The sequence below is a fragment of the Oncorhynchus mykiss genome, chromosome 1, assembly GCF_057628025.1.
Source record: "Oncorhynchus mykiss isolate SJ-2025 chromosome 1, ASM5762802v1, whole genome shotgun sequence".
Taxonomy (NCBI): Eukaryota; Metazoa; Chordata; class Actinopteri; order Salmoniformes; family Salmonidae; genus Oncorhynchus; species Oncorhynchus mykiss.
This window is the reverse complement of record NC_143022.1, coordinates 56,139,180-56,158,214: the sequence shown is the minus strand read 5'-3', so window position 1 is coordinate 56,158,214 and position 19,035 is coordinate 56,139,180. Positions and strand designations below refer to the sequence as shown.

General features: G+C 42.4%; 1 protein-coding gene across 5 annotated transcripts in view; it reads left to right on the top strand.

Annotated features, from left to right (window-relative positions):
• The window catches only part of LOC110525336 (PHD finger protein 21A), a 108,598-nt gene that overhangs the window by 14,077 nt on the left and 75,486 nt on the right, over positions 1-19,035 (top strand). For 3 of the 5 annotated variants that reach the window (XM_036980395.2, XM_090234798.1, XM_090234795.1), the window contains 2 exons: positions 4,932-4,964; positions 15,993-16,058. In XM_036980395.2, the coding sequence (XP_036836290.1) occupies positions 4,932-4,964; positions 15,993-16,058 (99 nt within the window). Of the gene's footprint in view, positions 1-2,726; positions 2,775-4,931; positions 4,965-15,992; positions 16,059-19,035 lie in introns of all 5 variants that reach the window. The other 2 variants (XM_090234803.1, XM_036980413.2) reach the window with 1 other exon arrangement.

Here is a 19,035-nt window from a genome sequence, read left to right as displayed (position 1 = left end):
CATTTGAACATCTTGGCCATGTTCTGTTATAATCTCCACCCGGCACAGCCAGACGAGGACTGGCCACCCCACATAGCCTGGTTCCTCTCTAGGTTTTGGCCTTTCTAGGGAGTTTTTCCTAGCCACCGTGTTTCTACACCTGCATTGCTTGCTGTTTGGGGTTTTAGGCTGGGTTTCTGTACAGCACTTTGAGATATCAGCTGATGTACGAAGGGCTATATAAATAAATTTGATTTGATTTACTGGGAGGAGGCCGTCTAGTTTTGGCTGTTTAATTGTCTGATGGCCTAGGGATAGAAGCTGTTTATGTAATGTCTTCGCCTTGTAGATGATAGTGGGGGAACAGTCCCTGATGAGCTTCTTGACCTTCCTGTGACACCGGGTGCTGTAGATGTCCTGGAAGGCAGGCAGTGTGCCCCCGATGATGCGTTGGGCTGACGGCACCACCCTCTGGAGAACCCTGCAGTTGCGGACCGTACAATTGCTGTACCAGGTGGTGATACAGCCTGACCGGATGCTCAATTATTTTGGTATTTTATTAGGATCCCCATTAGCTGTTGCAAAAGCAGCAGCTACTCTTCCTGGGGTCCACATGAAACATGACACAATACAGAACGTCCAGGCAAGAACAGCTATATTATGGTGTATCTTTAGAAGTTTGTGAGAGTCTTATGGGCCAAGCCAAATTTCTTCGGCCTCCTTAGGTTAGAGGCGCTGTTGCGCCCTCTTCACCACGCTGTTGGTGTGCATTTCAGGTCTTCAGTGACGTGCACGCAGAGGAATTTGAAGTTTTTTACCCTCTTCACTGCGGCCCGTTGATGTGGATGGGGGCGTGCTCTCTCTGCTGTGTCCTGTAGTCCACGATCAGCTCCTTTGTTTTGTTGACGCTGAGGTTATTTTGCTGGCACCACTCTGCCAAGGCACTCACCTCATCCCTGTTTTTTTAAGTGATTTAATGTATTTTTTATTTCACCTTTGTTTAACCAGGTAGGCCAGTTGAGAACCAGTTCTCATTTACAACTGCAACCTGGTCAAGATAAAGCAAAGCAGTGTGACAAAAACAACAGCACAGAATTACACATGGGATAAACAAACATACAGTCAATAACACAATAAAAAATCTGTATACAGTGTGCAAATGAAGTAAGGAGGTAAGGCAATAAATAGGCCGTTGTGGCGAAGTAATTACAATTTAGAAATGAACACTGGAGTGATAGATGTGAGGGAGATAAGTCTCTAACTTCAGTGTTTTTTGCAATTCGTTTCGGTCATTGGTAGCAGAGAACTGGAAGGAAAGACGGCCAAAGGAGGTGTTGGCTTTGGGGATGACCAGTGAAATATACCTGCTGGAGCGTGTGCTACGGGTGGGTGTTGCTATGGTAACCGGTGAGCTAAGGCGGAGCTTTACCTATAGACTTATAGATGACCTGGAGCCAGTGGGCTTGGCGACTAATATGTAGCGAGGACCAGCCAACGAGGACATACAGGTCGCAATGGTGGGTAATATATGGGGCTTTGGTGACGGATTGCACTGTGATAGACTGCATCCAATTTACTGAGTAGAGTGTTGGAGGCTATTTTGTAAATGACATTGCTGAAGTCAAGGATCGGCAGGATAGTCCGTTTTACGAGGGTATGTTTGTCAGCGTGAGTGAAAATTGGAAGCCGACTCTATATTTAATTTTGGATTGTAGATGTTTAATATGAGTCTGAGTTTATAGTCTAGCCAGACACCTAGGTATTTATAGTTGTCCACATATTCATATTCAAGTCAGAACCATTCAGAGTAGTGATGCTACGTGGGCGGGCAGGTGCTGGTAGCGATCGGTTGAAGAGCATGCATGTAGTTTTTCTAGCATTTAAGAGCAGTTGGAGACCACGGAAGGAGTGTTTTATGGCATTGAAGCTCGTTTGGAGGTTTGTTAACACAGTGTCCAAAGAAAGGCCAGAAGTATACAGAATGGTGTCGTCTGCGTAGAGGTGGATCAGAGACTCACTAGCAGCAAGAGCGACATCATTGATATATACAGAGAAAAGAGTCAGCCTGAGAATTTAACCCTGTGGCACCCAATAGAGACTTTCAGAGGTCCGGACAACAGGCCCTCCGATTTGACACACTGCACTCTATGTGAGAAGTAGTTCGTGAACCAGGCGAGGCAGTCATTTGAGAAACCGACGAGAAACCTGTAGGCTGTCTCGTCGTTGTTTGTAATCAGGCCTACCACTGTTGCGTCGTCAGCAAACTTGATGATTGAGTTGGAGATGTGCTCAGTCATGAGTGAACAGGGATTACAGAAGGGGGCTGAGCACTCACCCCTGTGGGGCCCCTGTGTGAGGATCAGCTTGGCGACGGTATTGTCTACCTTCACCAACTGGGGTTGGCCCGTCAGGAAGTCCAGGACCCAGTTGCATAGGTTGGGGTTCAGACCCGGGGCCCTGAGTAATGAGCTTGGAGGCACTATGGTGCTGAAGGTTGAGCTGTCGTCATTGAACAGCATTCTTACATAGGTATTCTTCTTGTCTAGGTGGAATAGGGCAGTGTGCAATGCAATGGCAATTGCGTCTGTGTATCTGTTGGGGCTGTATGCAAATTGTAGTGGGTCTATGGTGTCAGGTAAGATGGAGGTGATATGATCCTTAATTATCCTCTCAAAGCACTTTGTGATTACAGGAGTGCTATAGGGCGAAGTCATTTAGTTCGGTTAACTTTGCTTTCTTGGTTACAGGAATGATGGTGGACGTCTTGAAGCAAGTGGGGACCATCTACTGGGATAGTGAGCAATTTAATTTGTCCATAACTCCAGCCAGCTGGTCTAGGCATGCTCTGAGGACACTGCTTTGTATGCAGTCTGGGCCGGCAGCCTTGCGAGGGTTAACTTGTTTAAATGTCTTACTTGCTTCGGCTAGGGAGATCAGGAATACACAGTCCTTGTGAGTGGTGGGGGTCCACATCGGTGGCTCTGTGTTGTTTTCCTCGAAACAGGTGTTTAGCTTGTCTAGAAGTGAGGCGCAGTGTCTGAAGTGTCTGGCTTTCCCGTTATAATCAAGGGTTGTCTGGAGTCTCTGACACATGCGTCTCGTCTGAGCTGTTGAATTGTGACTCCACTTTCTCTGTACTGACTTTTTGCCTCCGATTGCCTTTCGTGGTCGTAGTCGGTCTGTTTGTAATAGTCAATGTTTTCAGGCACCTTACGGTAGTTTGCATTTTCTGTTTTGCGAGAATGCTGCCATGTCTCCCTGGTTTCTGAAATGGATACGTTTTCATCACAGTAGGAACAATGTAACCTATGTGCTTCTGATGAACCCAGTCACCGAGTCAATGTATGTTTGAGAAGATCCACTGAAGACCATTGCATTATGGGGTGAATCCATACTTCCACTTAAGTGGAATTTTTACTCCGATTTGACGTCAACTCACAACTAGGTACATATTAGAATTAGCGGCGAATCCTAACTTCCTTTTACAGTGCATTTGTAAAGTAAAGACTCCTTTACTTTTTCCAGATTTTGTTACGTAACAGCCTTATTCAAAAATGTATTTAATAAAATCCACAATACCCCATAATGACAAAGCGAAACATCTTTTGTGCATTTTTAGCAAATGTATTAAAAATAACAAATAGATACCTTATTTACATAAGTATTCAGACCCTTTGCTATGAGATTTGAAATTGAGCTCATGTGCATCATATTTCCAATGATCATCGGTGCTGTTTCTACAACTTGATTGGAGGCCACCTGTGGTAAATTCAGTTGATTGGACATGATTTGGAAAGGCACACAGCTGTCTATATAACGCCCCACAGTTGACAGTGCATGTCAGAGCAAAAACCAAGCCATGAGGTCGACAGAATTGTCTGTAGAGCTCTAAGACAGGATTGTGTCAAGACACAGATCTGGGGAAGGGTACCAAAACATTTCTGCAGCGTTGAAGGTTCCTAAGAACACAGTGGCCTCCCAAACTTATTCAATTTAAGAATGATGAACCACCAAGATGGAGGGGGAAAAAAGAAACAATTTAATCAATTTCATAATAAGGCTGTAACGTAATAAAATGTGGAAATAGTTAAGTCTGAATACTTTCCAAATGCACTATTTGTGGCAACTTCAAGCATCCATTTTCATTACATGTTTGTTAGTGAGTAAGCATGAGTGTGCTAGATAATGGATGCATCCCAAATGACACCCTATTCACTACGCAGGCCAGGTCTTCAGCCTCCTTGCTGTTGCGCACCAGTGGGGTCAGGCCAGTGTCCCATAACCACATAGGTCACGCACCAGTGTCCCATAACCACACTCCCAGCACATTGAACAGGACTCTCCCAGAGGAGTGGTCAGCCACATAGAGTAGACCTGGCATCAGCGCTTTGAAAGGCCAGCTTAGTAAGTCTTCTGCCTAGTCATGTCCCATGTCACCTCATAGCAATAGGAACCAGATGTTTAGCACCCAGTTAATGAAGGTAGGTGGTTCTTTAGCGTGTTAGGGTTATTTTTATACTTTGTTGACGATTACACACTCATTTATCGATTTGTTTTAGTTATCTTCAGGATGAGTAGGCAATTTTTAACTCCGCCTACTGTAGGCCTTATAGTATGTCTTTATAAAGTTGAATGTAAATACTGTATGTAAAATGTATCAGTATGTAATTTACATGTAAAAAGTCACATTTCAGTATTTTATAAAGTCATAACCTAATCAAATATTCAAATAATAATAATCATATACTATAATGATGAAAATACAAAGTGTTGTATGTGTTATTCAATTTTATGTTTGTTCAGACTGAATGATGACCAATGTCACAATTTGGGTATGGGACACAGTTGAATGTTTTGCCTATAGGTTTCACTGTCCACAGGCTGTAGTAGTCTTGCGGAATGTCCCTGAATGCATTTGTTATCCTACCCACATGTATCTCTTTCTTCTACAGAAACTGGTCACCCAGATGAAACAGGACCCACAGGTAAATACAATTTCAGTTAATAATTGGTTTGTTTTCAGTAGACTGATGGTGCCGATAGGAATTGCAGCTCTGTTTCTACCTCCTAAGCAACTTTGCAGAATTTATTTAGTAGTTATTGCTTACATTATTAGCCCAGAACGTTTTTTGCATTATTACATACAGCCATAAATAACTTTTGGATATCAGAGCGGCGGTAACTCACCAGCGTTCCGACCAGGAATACGACTTTCCCGAATTGGATCCGAATTCGTATCCCCAAGGCAATTTAACTTATCACCGAGGGTGCTCCAAGACGTCACCGGTAGAGAAGAGGTATTCGGAATGGACTTGTCGTCTGACTCAAGGCGTGCACACCATCCACCGCTTCCAAGTGTATTACTTGTTAATGTTCAGTCCATGGAAAATAAAGTTCCAGAAAGATATCAGGGACTCTAACATACTCTGTTTCACGTAATCATGGCTCTCTCTGGATATACTATCCTCATCCGTACAGCAGCTTAAATGGGCTACTTCTTTGTGAGTTAATGAGGAAGCGGAACACCTCTCCATTCAAATTTTAGTTAGAAAATACAACTTGTTGGAAAATAATTTGAAATTGAAAAATAGTCTATAGATCACAAGCAGGCAGCGTGTGTTAACTGTCCTGTTGCGTAACAGTCACATTTTGGAACAGTGAGTGCATTCTGACATCACGTGCATAAAACTACTCACGCTGGGGTGACCGTTAGAGATATTTGGAACCCACAAAAGGTTAACTATGCATGGTGTGATTGTGGTAACATACAGGAACTCAAGCCCTTTTGTTCACCTGACCTAGAGTACCTCACAATCAAATGCCGATCACATTAGCTCCCAAAGAATTGTCTTTGGTTATCGTCACAGCCGTGTATATTCTTCCCCAAGCCGATACCACGACGGCCCTCAAGGAACTAAACTGGACTTTGTGCAAACTGGAAACCGCATATACAAAGTATATCTAAGAAAATTCAGGTAGCATTTACAGTGGGGAGAACAAGTATCTGATACACTGCCGATTTTGCAGGTTTTCCTACTTACAAAGCATGTAGAGGTCTGTAATTTTTTATCATAGGTACACTTCAACTGTGAGAGATGGAATCTAAAACAAAAATCCAGAAAATCACATTGTATGCTTTTTAATGTATAAAAGTTAGCCACCCCTAGCCATAAGAAGTTAAAGAAGCAATAAAACGAGCCTTCTTTAGACTAGTTGAGTATCTGGAGCATCAGCATTTGTGGGTTCGATTACAGGCTCAAAATGGCCAGAAACAAATAACTTTCTTCTGAAACTCGTCAGTCTATTATTGTTCTGAGAAATGAAGGCTATTTCATGCGAGATATTGCCAAGAAACTGAAGATCTCGTACAGCGCTGTGTACTACTACCACCTTCACAGAACAGAGCAAACTGGCTCTAACCAGAATAGAAAGAGTGGGAGGCCCTGGTGCACAACTGAGCAAGAGGACAAGTACATTAGTGTCTAGTTTGAAAGAAAAAAAACGCCTCACAAGTCCTCAACTGGCAGCTTCATTAAATAGTACCCGCAAAACACCAGTCTCAACGTCAACAGTGAAGAGGCGACTCCGAGATGCTGGCCTTCTTGGTGTCCTTTAGTAGTGGTTTCTTTGCAGCAATTCGACCATGAAGGCCTGATTCACGCAGTCTCGTCTGAACAGTTGATGTTGAGATGCGTCTTACTTGAGCTCTGCGAAGCATTTATTTGGGCTGAAATTTCTGAGGACGGTAACTCTAATGACCGTATCCTCTGCAGCAGAGAACTGTGTCTTGTGGCAGTCCTCATGAGAGGCAGTTTCATCATAGCGCTTGATGGTTTTTGTGACTCAACTTGAAGAAATTTTAAAAGTTCTTTAAATTTTACCAATTGACAGACATTCATATCTTAAGGTAATGGACTGTCCTTTCTCTTTGCTTATGAACTGTTCTTGCCTTAATATGGACTTCTTCTTTTACAACAACAAAAAACGACCTTGCCATAACACAACAGATAGGCTTAAACGCTTTAACAAGGAAAGAAATTCCACAAATTAACCTTTAACAAGGCACACCTGTTAATTTAAACACATTCCAGGTGACTACCTCATCAAGCTGGTTGAGAGAATACCAAGGCTGTGCAAAGCGGTCATCAAGGCAAAGGGTGGCTACTTTGAAGAATCTCAAATATAAAATATATTATGATTTGTTTCACTTTTTTGATTCCATGGGTGTTATTTCATAGTTTTGACGTCTTCCCTATTATTCTACAATGTAGAAAATAGTACAAATAAAGAAAAACCCTTGAATGAGTAGATGTCCACATTTTTCACTGGTACTGTAAACTCTCGGTCCCAGCTTTGATGCACCTGTACTGACCTCGCCTTCTGGATGATAGCTGGTTGAACAGGCCGTGGTTCGGGTGGTTAATGTCCTTGATGAATATTTTTGACCTTCCTGTGACATTGGGTGATGTAAATATCCTGGAAGGCAGGCAGTGTGCCCCCAGGGACGCGTTGGGCAGACTGCCCCACCCTCTGGATAGCCCTGTGGTTTCGGACGGTGCAGTTTCCATACAAAAGGGGAGATACAGCCTGACCGGATGCTCCCAACGGTGCATCTGTCAAAGTTTGTGAGGGTCTTAGGGGCCAAGCCAAATTTCTTCAGTCTGCGGAGGTTGAGGAGGCACGGTTGAGCCTTCCTCACAAGACTACCTGTGTGTACACTGAAGACTTGAAGATTTCCACCTTCTCCACTGTGGCCCCGTCGATGTGGATCGGGGCGTGCGCCCGCTGCTGTCTCCTGGAGTCCACAATCAGCTTCTTCGTCTTGATGTTGAGGGAGAAGTTATTTTCCTGGCACCACTCCGCAAGGGCCCTCACCTCCCTTTAGGCTGTCTCGTCATTATTAGTAAATCAGGCCTACTACTGTTGTCTGCAAAAGTTGATTTATTTTTTTTACCACTTTTTCATGGTATCCAATTGGTAGTTAGTCGTCTCATCGTTGCAACTCCCGTATGGTCTCGGGAGAGGCGAAGGTCGAGAGCCGTGCTTCCTCAAACACAACCCAACCAAGCCGCACTGCTTCTTGACACAATGCCCACTTAACCCTGTAAGCCAGCCGCACCAATGTATCGGAGGAAACACCGTACACCTGGCGACCGTGTCAGCATGCACTGCGCCTGGCCCGCCACAGGAGTCGCTAGTGCGCTATGGGACAAGAACATCCCTGCCGGACAAACCCTCCCCTAACCCGGACGACGCTGGGCCAAATTGTGCACAGCCCCATGGATCTCCTGGTCGTGGCCGGCTGTGACAGAGCCTGGACTCGAACCCCGAATCTCCAGTGGCACAGCTAGCACTGCGATGCAGTGCCTTAGACCACTGCACCACTCGGGAGGCGTGTCGTCAAACTTGATGGTTGAGTTGGAGGTGTGCATGGCCACGCAGTCACGGGTGAACAGGGAGTACAGGAGGGGGCTGAGCATGCACCTTTGTTGGGCCACTGTGAAGAGGATCAGCGTAGTGGAGGTGTTGTTTCCTAATCGTCACCACCCGTCAGGAAGTCCAGGATCCAGTTGCATAGAGCTGGATTCAGACCCAACTTAATGATGAGCTTGGAGCGTGCTATGGTGTTTACGGCTGAGCTGTAGTCAATGAATATAATTCTTACAAAGGTATTGCTTTTTTCTAGATGGGATAGGGCAGAGTGCAGTGCAATTGCGATTGCTTCATCTGTGGATTGATTGGGGCGGAATGCAAATTGCAGTGGGTCTAAAAAGGTAAGGTGAAGATGATATGATCCTTACCTAGCCTCACAAAGCACTTCATGATGACGGAAGTGAGTGTTATTGGGCGATAGTCATTTAGTTTGTTCCTGTACCCAAGAAAGTGCAGGTAACCAATGGTGGGGACAGCAGACTGGGATAGGGAGAGATTGAATATGTCCGTAAACACTCCAGCCAGCCGGTCTGCGAATGACATGGCTAGGTATGCCATCTGGGCCCGGCAGCCTTGCGAGGGTTAACACTCTAAAATGTATTACTCCTATCAGCCACGGAGGAGGAAAGCCCCCAGTCCTTTGGGAGCAGGCCGCGTCGATGGTCCTCAAAGCGGGCAAAGGTGTTTTAGCTTGTCCGGGAGCAAGACGTCAGTCTCCGCGACGTGACTGGTTTTCCCCTCGTAATCCATAATTGTCTGGAGTCCTTGCCACATACTGAATTGCGACTCCAACTCTCTGTACTGACGTTTTTCCTCTTTGATTTTATGTTTTTATGTAGAGCATAACTGGACTGTTTGTATTCGGCCATATTCCCAGTCACTTGGCTGTGGTTAAATGTGGTGGTTCGAGCTTTCAGTTTTGCGAATAGTGCCATCTATCCACGATTTTTGGTTTGGGTAGTTTTTTTTTCTTTTTAGGTTTTCGTCAGTGGGAACAACATCCCATATACTCTTCCTTATGAACTCGGTCAGTGTATACATCAATGTTATTCTCTGAGGCAAGCCAGAACATATCCCAGTCCATATGATCAAAACAATCTCGAAGCATGGATTCTGATTGGTCAGACCAGCATTGAATAGACCTCAGCATGGGTACTTCCTGTTTGAGTATCTGCCTATAGGAAGGATCAGAATGGAATATCGTGATCTGATATGCCGAAGGGAGGGCGGGGTGGGCCTTGTAGCCATCCTGGAAGTAAGAGTAACAATGGTCGAGAGTTTTTAAAGCGTGAGTACTACAGGCAATTGGTTGATGTACAGTGGGGAGAACAAGTATTTGATACACTGCCGATTTTGCAGATTTTCCTACTTACAAAGCATGTAGAGGTCTGTAATTTTTATCATAGGTACACTTCAACTGTGAGAGACGGAATCTAAAACAAAAATCCAGAAAACACATTGTATGATTTTTAAGGGGTAGTATTTTCACTTTTGGATGAAAGGCGTGCCCAGGGTAAACGGCCTCCTACTCTTTCCCAGATGGGAATATATGCATAGTATTATTACTGGTGGATAGAAAACACTCTGAAGTTTTTAAAACTGTTTGAATTATGTCTGTGAGTATAACAGAACCCATAGGGCAGGCAAACTTCCAAACAGGAAGTGGAAATTCTGGGGCTGGTTGATTTTCAACTCATTGCCTATTCACATCCCACTTCCTACGCCTTCCACTAGATGTCAACAGTCAGTAGAACATTGAATGATGCCTCTAGTGTGATGTGGGGCCGGATGGGAGGGGAATGAGTCACTGGTCTGGCAGAATGCCAGTTCCTGGTTATGCGCAGTACTCATTATATCTTCATGTGTTCCATTACTCTGTAGACAAAAATGAATGCTCCGGTTGGAACGTTATTTGATATATATGATGATAACATCCTGAAGATTGATTCTCTACTTAGTTTGACCAGTTTATTCGACCTGTTTTCGTCCGAGTTCGCCTGGACCGGCGCCAGCTTTTGGACATGTGAGCTAAACGTGCTAGCAAAAGTAGCTAATTGGACACTAGTAATGGACATTATCGAACAAAACAACGATTTATTGCGGAACTAGGATTCCTTGCACTGCATTCTGATGAAAGATCATCAAAGGAGGGAGGAGGAGGGAAGGAGGGAATATTTATGATGTAATTTCGTATTTCAGTTGACATGGCGGAGAAATGTATTTACGTCTGAGCGCCGTCTCAGATTATTGCATGGTATGCTTTTTTTCCGGAAAGTAAAAAAAAAAAATCTGACAGTGGTTGCATTAAGAACCAGTGTATCTTTTTTTTTTCTTTTTTTTTTCTCCCCAATTTCGTGGTATCCAATTGTTGTAGTAGCTACTATCTTGTCTCATCGCTACAACCGTACGGGCTCGGGAGAGACGAAGGTTGAATGTCATGCGTCCTCCGATACACAACCCAACCAGCCGCACTGCTTCTTAACACAGCACGCATCAATGTGTCGGAGGCTACACCGTGCACCCGGCAACCTTGGTTAGCGCGCACTGCGCCCGGCCCGCCACAGGAGTCGCTGGTGCGCGATGAGACAAAGCCCTCCCTAACCCGGACGACGCTAGGCCAATTGTGCGTTGCCCCACGGTCGCGGCCGGTTACGAGAGAGCCTGGGAGCGAACCCAGGGACTCTGATGGCACAGCTTGCGCTGCAGTACAGCCCTGTGTATCTTTAATTATATGTCTATATTTCGTCAAAGTTTATGATGAGTATTTCTGTTATATGACGTGGCTCTCTGTAATTACTCCGGATAATTTGGAGGCATTTCTGAACATGGCGCCAATGTAATGAATTTCCTTCGATGCCTTTTCAGCGGAATGTTGGGGGGTGGTTCCGCTAGCGGAAACTGTGTCCTAGACAGGTTAACAAGTGCAATACACCAAATGAAAGAAACTTCTTGTTAATCTACCCATTGTGTCCAATTTCAAAAAGGCTTTACAGCGAAAGCACAACATATAGGTCGTTGTGTTAGGTCAAAGCCAAGTCACAAAAAAACACCTTTGATTATCTTCGTCAGATGACACTCATAGGACATCATGTTACATACATGTTTGGTTCGATAAAGTGCATATTTATATCCAAAAATCTGTTTACATTGGCACGTTACGTTCAATAATGTTTTGCTTCCAAAACATCTGGTGATTTTGCAGAGAGCCACATCAATTTAAAGAAATACTCATAATAAACATTGATAAAAGATACAACTGTTATTCACAGAATTAAAGATATACTTCTCCTTAATGCAACCGCTGTGTTAAGATTTCAAAGAAACTTTACGGAAAAAGCAAACCATGCAATAATCTGAGTACGGCACTCAGATATAAGCCAAACAGATATCCGCCATGTTGGAGTCAACAGAAGTCAGAAATAACATTATAAATATTCACTTTGATGATCTTAATCTGAATGCACTCCCAGGAATCCCAGTTCCACAAATGTTTGATTTGTTCGATAAAGTTCATCTTTATGTCCAAATACCTCCTTGTTGTTAGCGCGTTCAGCCCAGTAATCCAAAATTCATGACACACGAGCAGACAAAGTCAAAACATTCTCTTACAGTCAGTAGAAACATGTCAAACCAAGTATAGAATCAATCTTTAGGATGTTTTTATCATATCTTCAATAATGTTCCAACTGGAGAATTCCTTTGTCTTCAGAAATGCAATGGAACTCAAGCTAACTTGCACGTGAATGCGTGTCACGAGTTCATGGCACTCTGCCAGACCACTGACTCATTCAGCTCTCATTCCCCCCTCCTTCACAGTAGAAACCTGAAACAAGGTTCTAAAGACTGTTGACAGTCTAGTGGAAGCCTTAGGAAGTGCAATTTGACCCCATAGACACTGTTTTCGATAAGCCAAGAGTTGAAAAACTACAAACCTCAGATTGCCCGCTTCCTGGTTGGATTGTTCTCAGGTTTTTGCCTGCCATATGAGTTCTGTTATACTCACAGACATCATTCGAACAGTTTTACAAACTTCAGAGTTTTCTGTACAAATCTACTAATAATATGGATATATTAGCAACTGGGACCAAGTAGCAGGCAGTTTACTCTGGGCACGCTTTTCATCCAAACGTGAAAATGCTGCCCCTTATCCCAAACAGGTTCATCAGAACAACAGTTTTCAGCTGTGCCAACATAATTGCAAAAGGGTTTTCTAATGATCAATTAGCCGTTTAAAATGCTAAACTTGGATTGGCTAAGAAGTAGCCACTGGAACACAGGAGTGTTGGTCGCCTATAAATATATTCCAGCTACAGTTTCAATAGTCATTTACAACATTAATAATGTCTACACTGTATTTCTGATCTATTTGATGTTATTTTAATGGACAAGAAATGTGCTTTTATTTCAAAAACAAGGACATTTCGAAGAGACCCAAACTTTTGAACGTGTGTGTGTGTGTGTGTGTGTGATATTTTATTCACAATGAATGGAAGATAACATTTTGACCCTCAAATGGTATACTTATTTTTTAGATTTTAGGGACAGCCTCCAAGATCTGATGCTAAGGAAGGGAGGATTGATAGATTTCCAATCGAATGAAATCCTTCTGCGGGCTAATGGGGAGGCAATGGCATGCAGAGCTGTCTATTTGTCAGAGATTGATTGTTTGGTACTCCGAAAAAAACATTTCTGCACTTGGCTGCGACTTTATTTCAAACCCTTTCTGAAGCATTTGATATATTGTAAAATAAATCAAATGGAAGTGAACTGGAGAATACTCAATCTCTGAAATTCCAGTTGAAGTTTGCTGGTTAGGGGAGTAAATTTCTCATAATGGAGGGAAGACGAGGTATATTGGATATTGGTGATATTGGACCCCTAAATATTTAAAGCCAGACTTGGACATATGAAATGGAATAGTATCCCGTGGAATTTGTAATGCTAATTCATTAATAGGAAAATATTCACTTTTTGAGAAATTCAATTTATAACCCGAAAACACACCAAACCTACGCATTAGGCCCACTACCACAGGGACACACACTTCAGGGTCTGAGATATATATATAAAAGCAAGTCATCTGCATACAAGGAAACTTTGTGTTCCAGTCCCCATCTGTAGATACCAAGTATTGAGGGTGTGGCCTTTAGCATGATGGAAAGGGGTTCTATCGCCAGGTCAAATAACAGAGGGGACATTGGATATCCACTGCATGTGGCCCTTGATAATGGGAAATACTTTGAACAAAGTTTTTTTTTCTAAGTACTGATGCCTTGGGTATTGAGTACAACCGTCCGACCCAGGTAATTAAGTTCGCACCAATGCCAAATTTTCCCATTACAGAGAATAAATATTACCATTCTACCCTGTCAAATGCCTTCTCCGCATCTAAAGAGAGAACTACTTCAGGAACGTCCGAAGATGCAGGAGAGTATGACATTAGGCAGACATCGAATGTTAGAAAAGGAGTGTCGACCCTTAATAAACCCTGTCTGATCTGTTATGTCTCATAGTGGATTCTAATCGAGAGGCAAGCAATTTCGCCAATACTTTTGCATTTAAAAGTGAGATCGGTCTGTATCGGTTTCAAACATTTCAAGCAGGTGGTGGTGGAGTTTGGCATCAAACATTGTAGAATTCAATTGGGTAGCCATTTGGGTTAGCGATTTTCCACTTTGCATTGCTGTTATTGAATTAATAATCTCTAACTGCAAAGCTAGATCCATTCCCTCTCTTCTCTGTATTAAGGGTAGGAGTTTCCAAATTGTCAAAATCATTCATAATTGAATTTTCTTCAGGTCCTTCTGATGTGTATAGATCATAATAAACATTTGATAGTAGTATTGATTTCAGAAGGACTACTTAAGACACCTGAGGTGTTGTGAATTTGAGGGACCAGCTGTGAGGCAGATTTGCACTTGAGTTGATGAGCTAGAAGTCGACCAGCCTTTTCCCTATATTCTTAAACAGAACAATTAGCTGCAGCTCAGCCTTATCTGTGGATAGTAAATTGTACTGAGTTTGAAGACTCAGCCTTTGTAAAGTTCTGGTGATGTAGAGGCGGAATATTGTTGGTCTAATTCCAGAATTGCATTGATCAGCTGTTTTTAATTTTCTGTTTATTGAGAAGAGAGGAATAGGAAATTATTATTAACAACTTTAAGTGTGTCCCAAAGTGTAGATCGAGAGATCGGTTCGGTTTTATTTGTTTCAATAAAGACAGCAATTGCATTTGATAGAATGGTGCAGAATAAATTGTTTGAAAGTAGGTTAAGTCTCCATGTGGGGGTCTGTATAGTTCAGTGAGAGGTCGAGCGACAGAGGAGCATGGTCACTAATAACAATGGCAGAGTATTCTACTTAACAGAGGGGAGAAGAGCTTTATCTACGAAGAAGTAGTCTATTCTAGAATAGGAGTGGTGCACATGTGAAACAAAAGAGAATTCTTTGTTACTAGGACAAAGTAATCTCCATGGATCTACAAATCCTGCCTAGCTTATAAATGCAGAAATAGCGCTGGACATTTTGAGGGAGATGATGATCTAGGGTTTGAGTGGTCCAAGACTGGGTGGATCACACAATTCAAGTCGCCTCCAAAAATGTAATCGTGCGGGTTGAGATTGGGACGCAAAGAAACAAGTTGGTTAATGCAATCAACATTATCCCAATTGGGAGCATAAACATTTACAATTTAAACAGAGGTGTGAAAGAAATAACCAGATACCATAACAAAACTCTGTGGATCTGAGACTGTCAGCAGCAGTAAATTATACTTTCTTGTAAACTGTACTTGTTGCTGTTCCCCTTGCCTTAGCATTGAATTTTGAATGCACCTGTACATAGCCCACCTATAATTTAGCCCAAACAACTACCTCTTTCCCTACTGTATTTATTTTATTTATTTATTTTGCTCCTTTGCACCCCATTATTTTTATTTCTACTTTGCACATTCTTCCACTGCAAATCTACCATTCCAGTGTTTTACTTTCTATATTGTATTTACTTTGCCACCATGGCCTTTTTTTTTGCCTTTACCTCCCTTATCTCACCTCATTTGCTCACATCGTATATAGACTTCTTTATACTGTATTATTGACTGTATGTTTGTTTTACTCCATGTGTAACTCTGTGTCGTTGTATGTGTCGAACTGCTTTGCTTTATCTTGGCCAGGTCGCAATTGTAAATGAGAACTTGTTCTCAACTTGCCTACCTGGTTAAATAAAGGTGAAATAAATAAAAAGCTGGTTGAGAGAATGCCAAGAGTGTGCAAAGCTGTCAAGGCAAAGGTTGGCTACTTTGAAGAATCTCCAATATAAAATATATTTTGATTTGTTAACACTTTTTTTTGGTTATCACATGATGCCAAATGTATTATTTCCTAGTTTTGATGTCTTTACTATTATTCTCAATGTAGAAAATGGGTGTCCAAACTTGACTGGTACTGTTTGTGTGTGTGTTTTTTATATATGTATGTATGAATGTATGAACCAACCAAACTGCCTTTTCAAGTGAACCTGGATGTACATTTTTGGAACTTGGTATGAAAGTGCCCTAAAAAGAGCTTTGCCTTCCTTTGCAGAATGCTGATCTGAAGAAGCAGCTCCACGAACTTCAGGCTAAGATCACAGCGCTTAGCGAGAAGCAGGTATTTCAGGAGATGATGCTGACACAACGCAAGGCTGTCCCAGGTTGCCCTACATGAGAGCAGACACACCAATATTGATATGCGTTTGAAACACATGATTTTTACAAATTAAAATGTGTAACCAGTTGGTCCTTTTAGACAGACTAATTTGTTTCTTTAAACATCATATTCGAAGATACGCACAAATTAATCATGTATGTTTATTTCGTTTAAGGCTTTATAAATCCCAATGAGTAATTTGTCACTCCCTCTGTGCAGAGCTGTGTGCATGGGCAAGTGAACACGGAATAGACACGCAAACATACTGTTTACACAGCTAATGTCTTGTGATGGATGCTCTGAGGCAGAAATTAAAGCACATTATTTTTTGGAATGTGTTTTCTCTTCCCAATGTGCTCTGTCTCTTTTAGCAGTATTCTGCCCACTGTGAGGCTCACCTAGTGTGACTTCCACAACGACTTGTTTTCCTGCTGCTTTCTCCATTCTGTCAAGGGAGCTGACTAATCAATGTGGTTTGTGACACACTGACTGTTCTCTGGAACAATTCAAAGAACATGGAATATATTCAATATATAGAGTGTTGGCTCTTTAGTTAAAGGGATACTTCGGGATCTACTTCCCCAGAGTCAGATGTTATTGTGGATCCCAGTTTTATGTCTCTCTGTCCAGTATGAAGGATCCGATACCCATAGACTTCCAGCCATTGCACTAGTTAGCATTGGCTTGCAATACTACCTATAACATCCTTCATACTGGACACAGAGACATAAAAATGGTATCCATGAGTTTTTCTGACTGGGGCAGTAGATACTTTTTCTTGCCACTGTATGTGAACCCTTTGGAATTACTTGGATTTCTGCATAAATTGGTCATCAAATTTGTTCTGATCTTCATCTAAGTCACAACAATAGACTAACCTAGTGTGCTTATAATAGCACACATTATTGTATTCAATATAGACATAATTTAAACATTCACAGTGTAAGTTGGAAAAAGTATGTGAATCCCTAGGCTAATGAGTTCTCCAAAAGCTAATTGGCGTCAGCTAACCTGGAGTCTAATCAATGAGACGAGATTGGAGATGTTGGTTAGAGCTGCCTTGCCCTATTAAAAAACACTCAAAATCTGAGTTTGCATTTCACAAGAAGCATTGCCTGATGTGAACCATGCCTCAAACAAAGGAGATCTCGGAAGACCTAAGATTAAGAATCGTTGACTTGCATAAAGCTTGGAAGGGTTACAAAAGTATGACAAAGCTCAATGAGGTTAAGAAGAGTGTCAGCTAAAGACTTAAAGAAATATCTGGAACATGCTAACGTCTACGATTCGTAAAACACTAAACAAGAATGGTGTTCATGGGAAGACACCACAGAAGAAGCCACTTCTCTCCCAAATTCTGAAGTTTTCAAAAGTGCACCTGAATGTTCCACAGCGCTACTGGCAAAATATTCTGTGGACGGATTAAACTAAAGTTGACACACAATACTATGTGTGGAGAAAAAAAAGCACAGCACACCAACATCAAAACCCCATCCCAACTGTAAAGAATGGTGAAGGGAGCATCATGGTTTGGACTGCTTTGCTGCCCCAGGGCCTGGACAGCTTGCTATCATCGACGGAAAAATTAATCCCCATGTTTAGCCTAACATTCTCCTGCAAAATGTCTTTATATCTGTCCGCCAATTAAAGCTCAGCAGATGGGTGATGCAACAGGACAACGACCCAAAACACAGTAGTCCTGACCTCAACCCGATTTGAGATGCGTGGCATGACCTCGAGAGCCGTTCACACCAGACATCCCAAGTATATTGCTGAACTGAAACAGTTTTGTAAAGAGGAATGGTCAAAAAATTCCTCCTGACTGTTGTGCAGGTTTGATCCGCAACTACAGAAAACGTTTGCTTGAGGTTATTGCTGCCAAAGGAGGATCAACCAGTTATTAAATCCAAGAGTTCACATATACTTTTTCTACCCTGCACTGGAAGTGTTTACACGGTGTGATTAATAAAGACATGAAAACGTATAATTGTTTGTGTGTTATTAGTTTAAGCAGACTGTCTATTGTTGTGACCTAGATGAAGATCAAATTTTATGACCAAAGGGTTTACATACGTTTTCTTGCCACTGTAAATGGCCTAATTGCCAAAATCACAAAGTATCCCTTTTACGATCCAGGCTGTATCACATCCGGCCGTGATTGGGAGTCCCATAGGGTGGCACACAATTGGCCCAGCGTCGTCCAGGTTTTGCTGGGGTAGGCCATCATTGTAAATAAGAATTTGTTCTTTAACTGACATGCCTAGTTAAATAAAGGTGAAAAAAATGTGTTTAGTGTTGGGCTGTCCAAAAAATTGGATCTTGGCCGACCGAAAGTTGTCTGTTCTTTTGACCAGTCTAAGGTGTATTTTTCCTTATGTAGATGTAACAGTATAGACTTTACGTCTGTCCCCTCGCCCCGACCTGGGCGCGAACCAGGGAGGCTCTGCACACGTCAACAGTCACCCTCGAAGCATCGTTACCCATCACTCCACAAAAGCTGCGGCTCTTGCAGAGCGAGGGGAACCACTACTTCAAGGTCTCAGAGCAAGTGACGTCACCGATTGAAATGCTATCAGCGCGCACCACCGCTAACTAGCTAGCCATTTCACATCCGTTACACTGACACACCTTTAATAAAATCAATGATATGCATTGAGCTTGTCTGAGGGTTTAAGCGCACTGTGTGATGAAATAAGACGCACATGACTCAAAAGAGGGAGCCAGAGATCAAGATAACCTGAAGAAAAAAAATCCTTAACCTGACCCAATCATCCTTCTCCTGCTGGCTTTCTAATGTTACACTCCTGAAGTTGCTGGTAATAAGCTACACGAGTAGTCTGCAATTGTTTTCTCATGTGGAATGGCAATTTATCTTACCATTTCCACTGATCTGCGTGCAAGTTATGGTTTTCATGTGCACATTTTATGGAACAGTTTA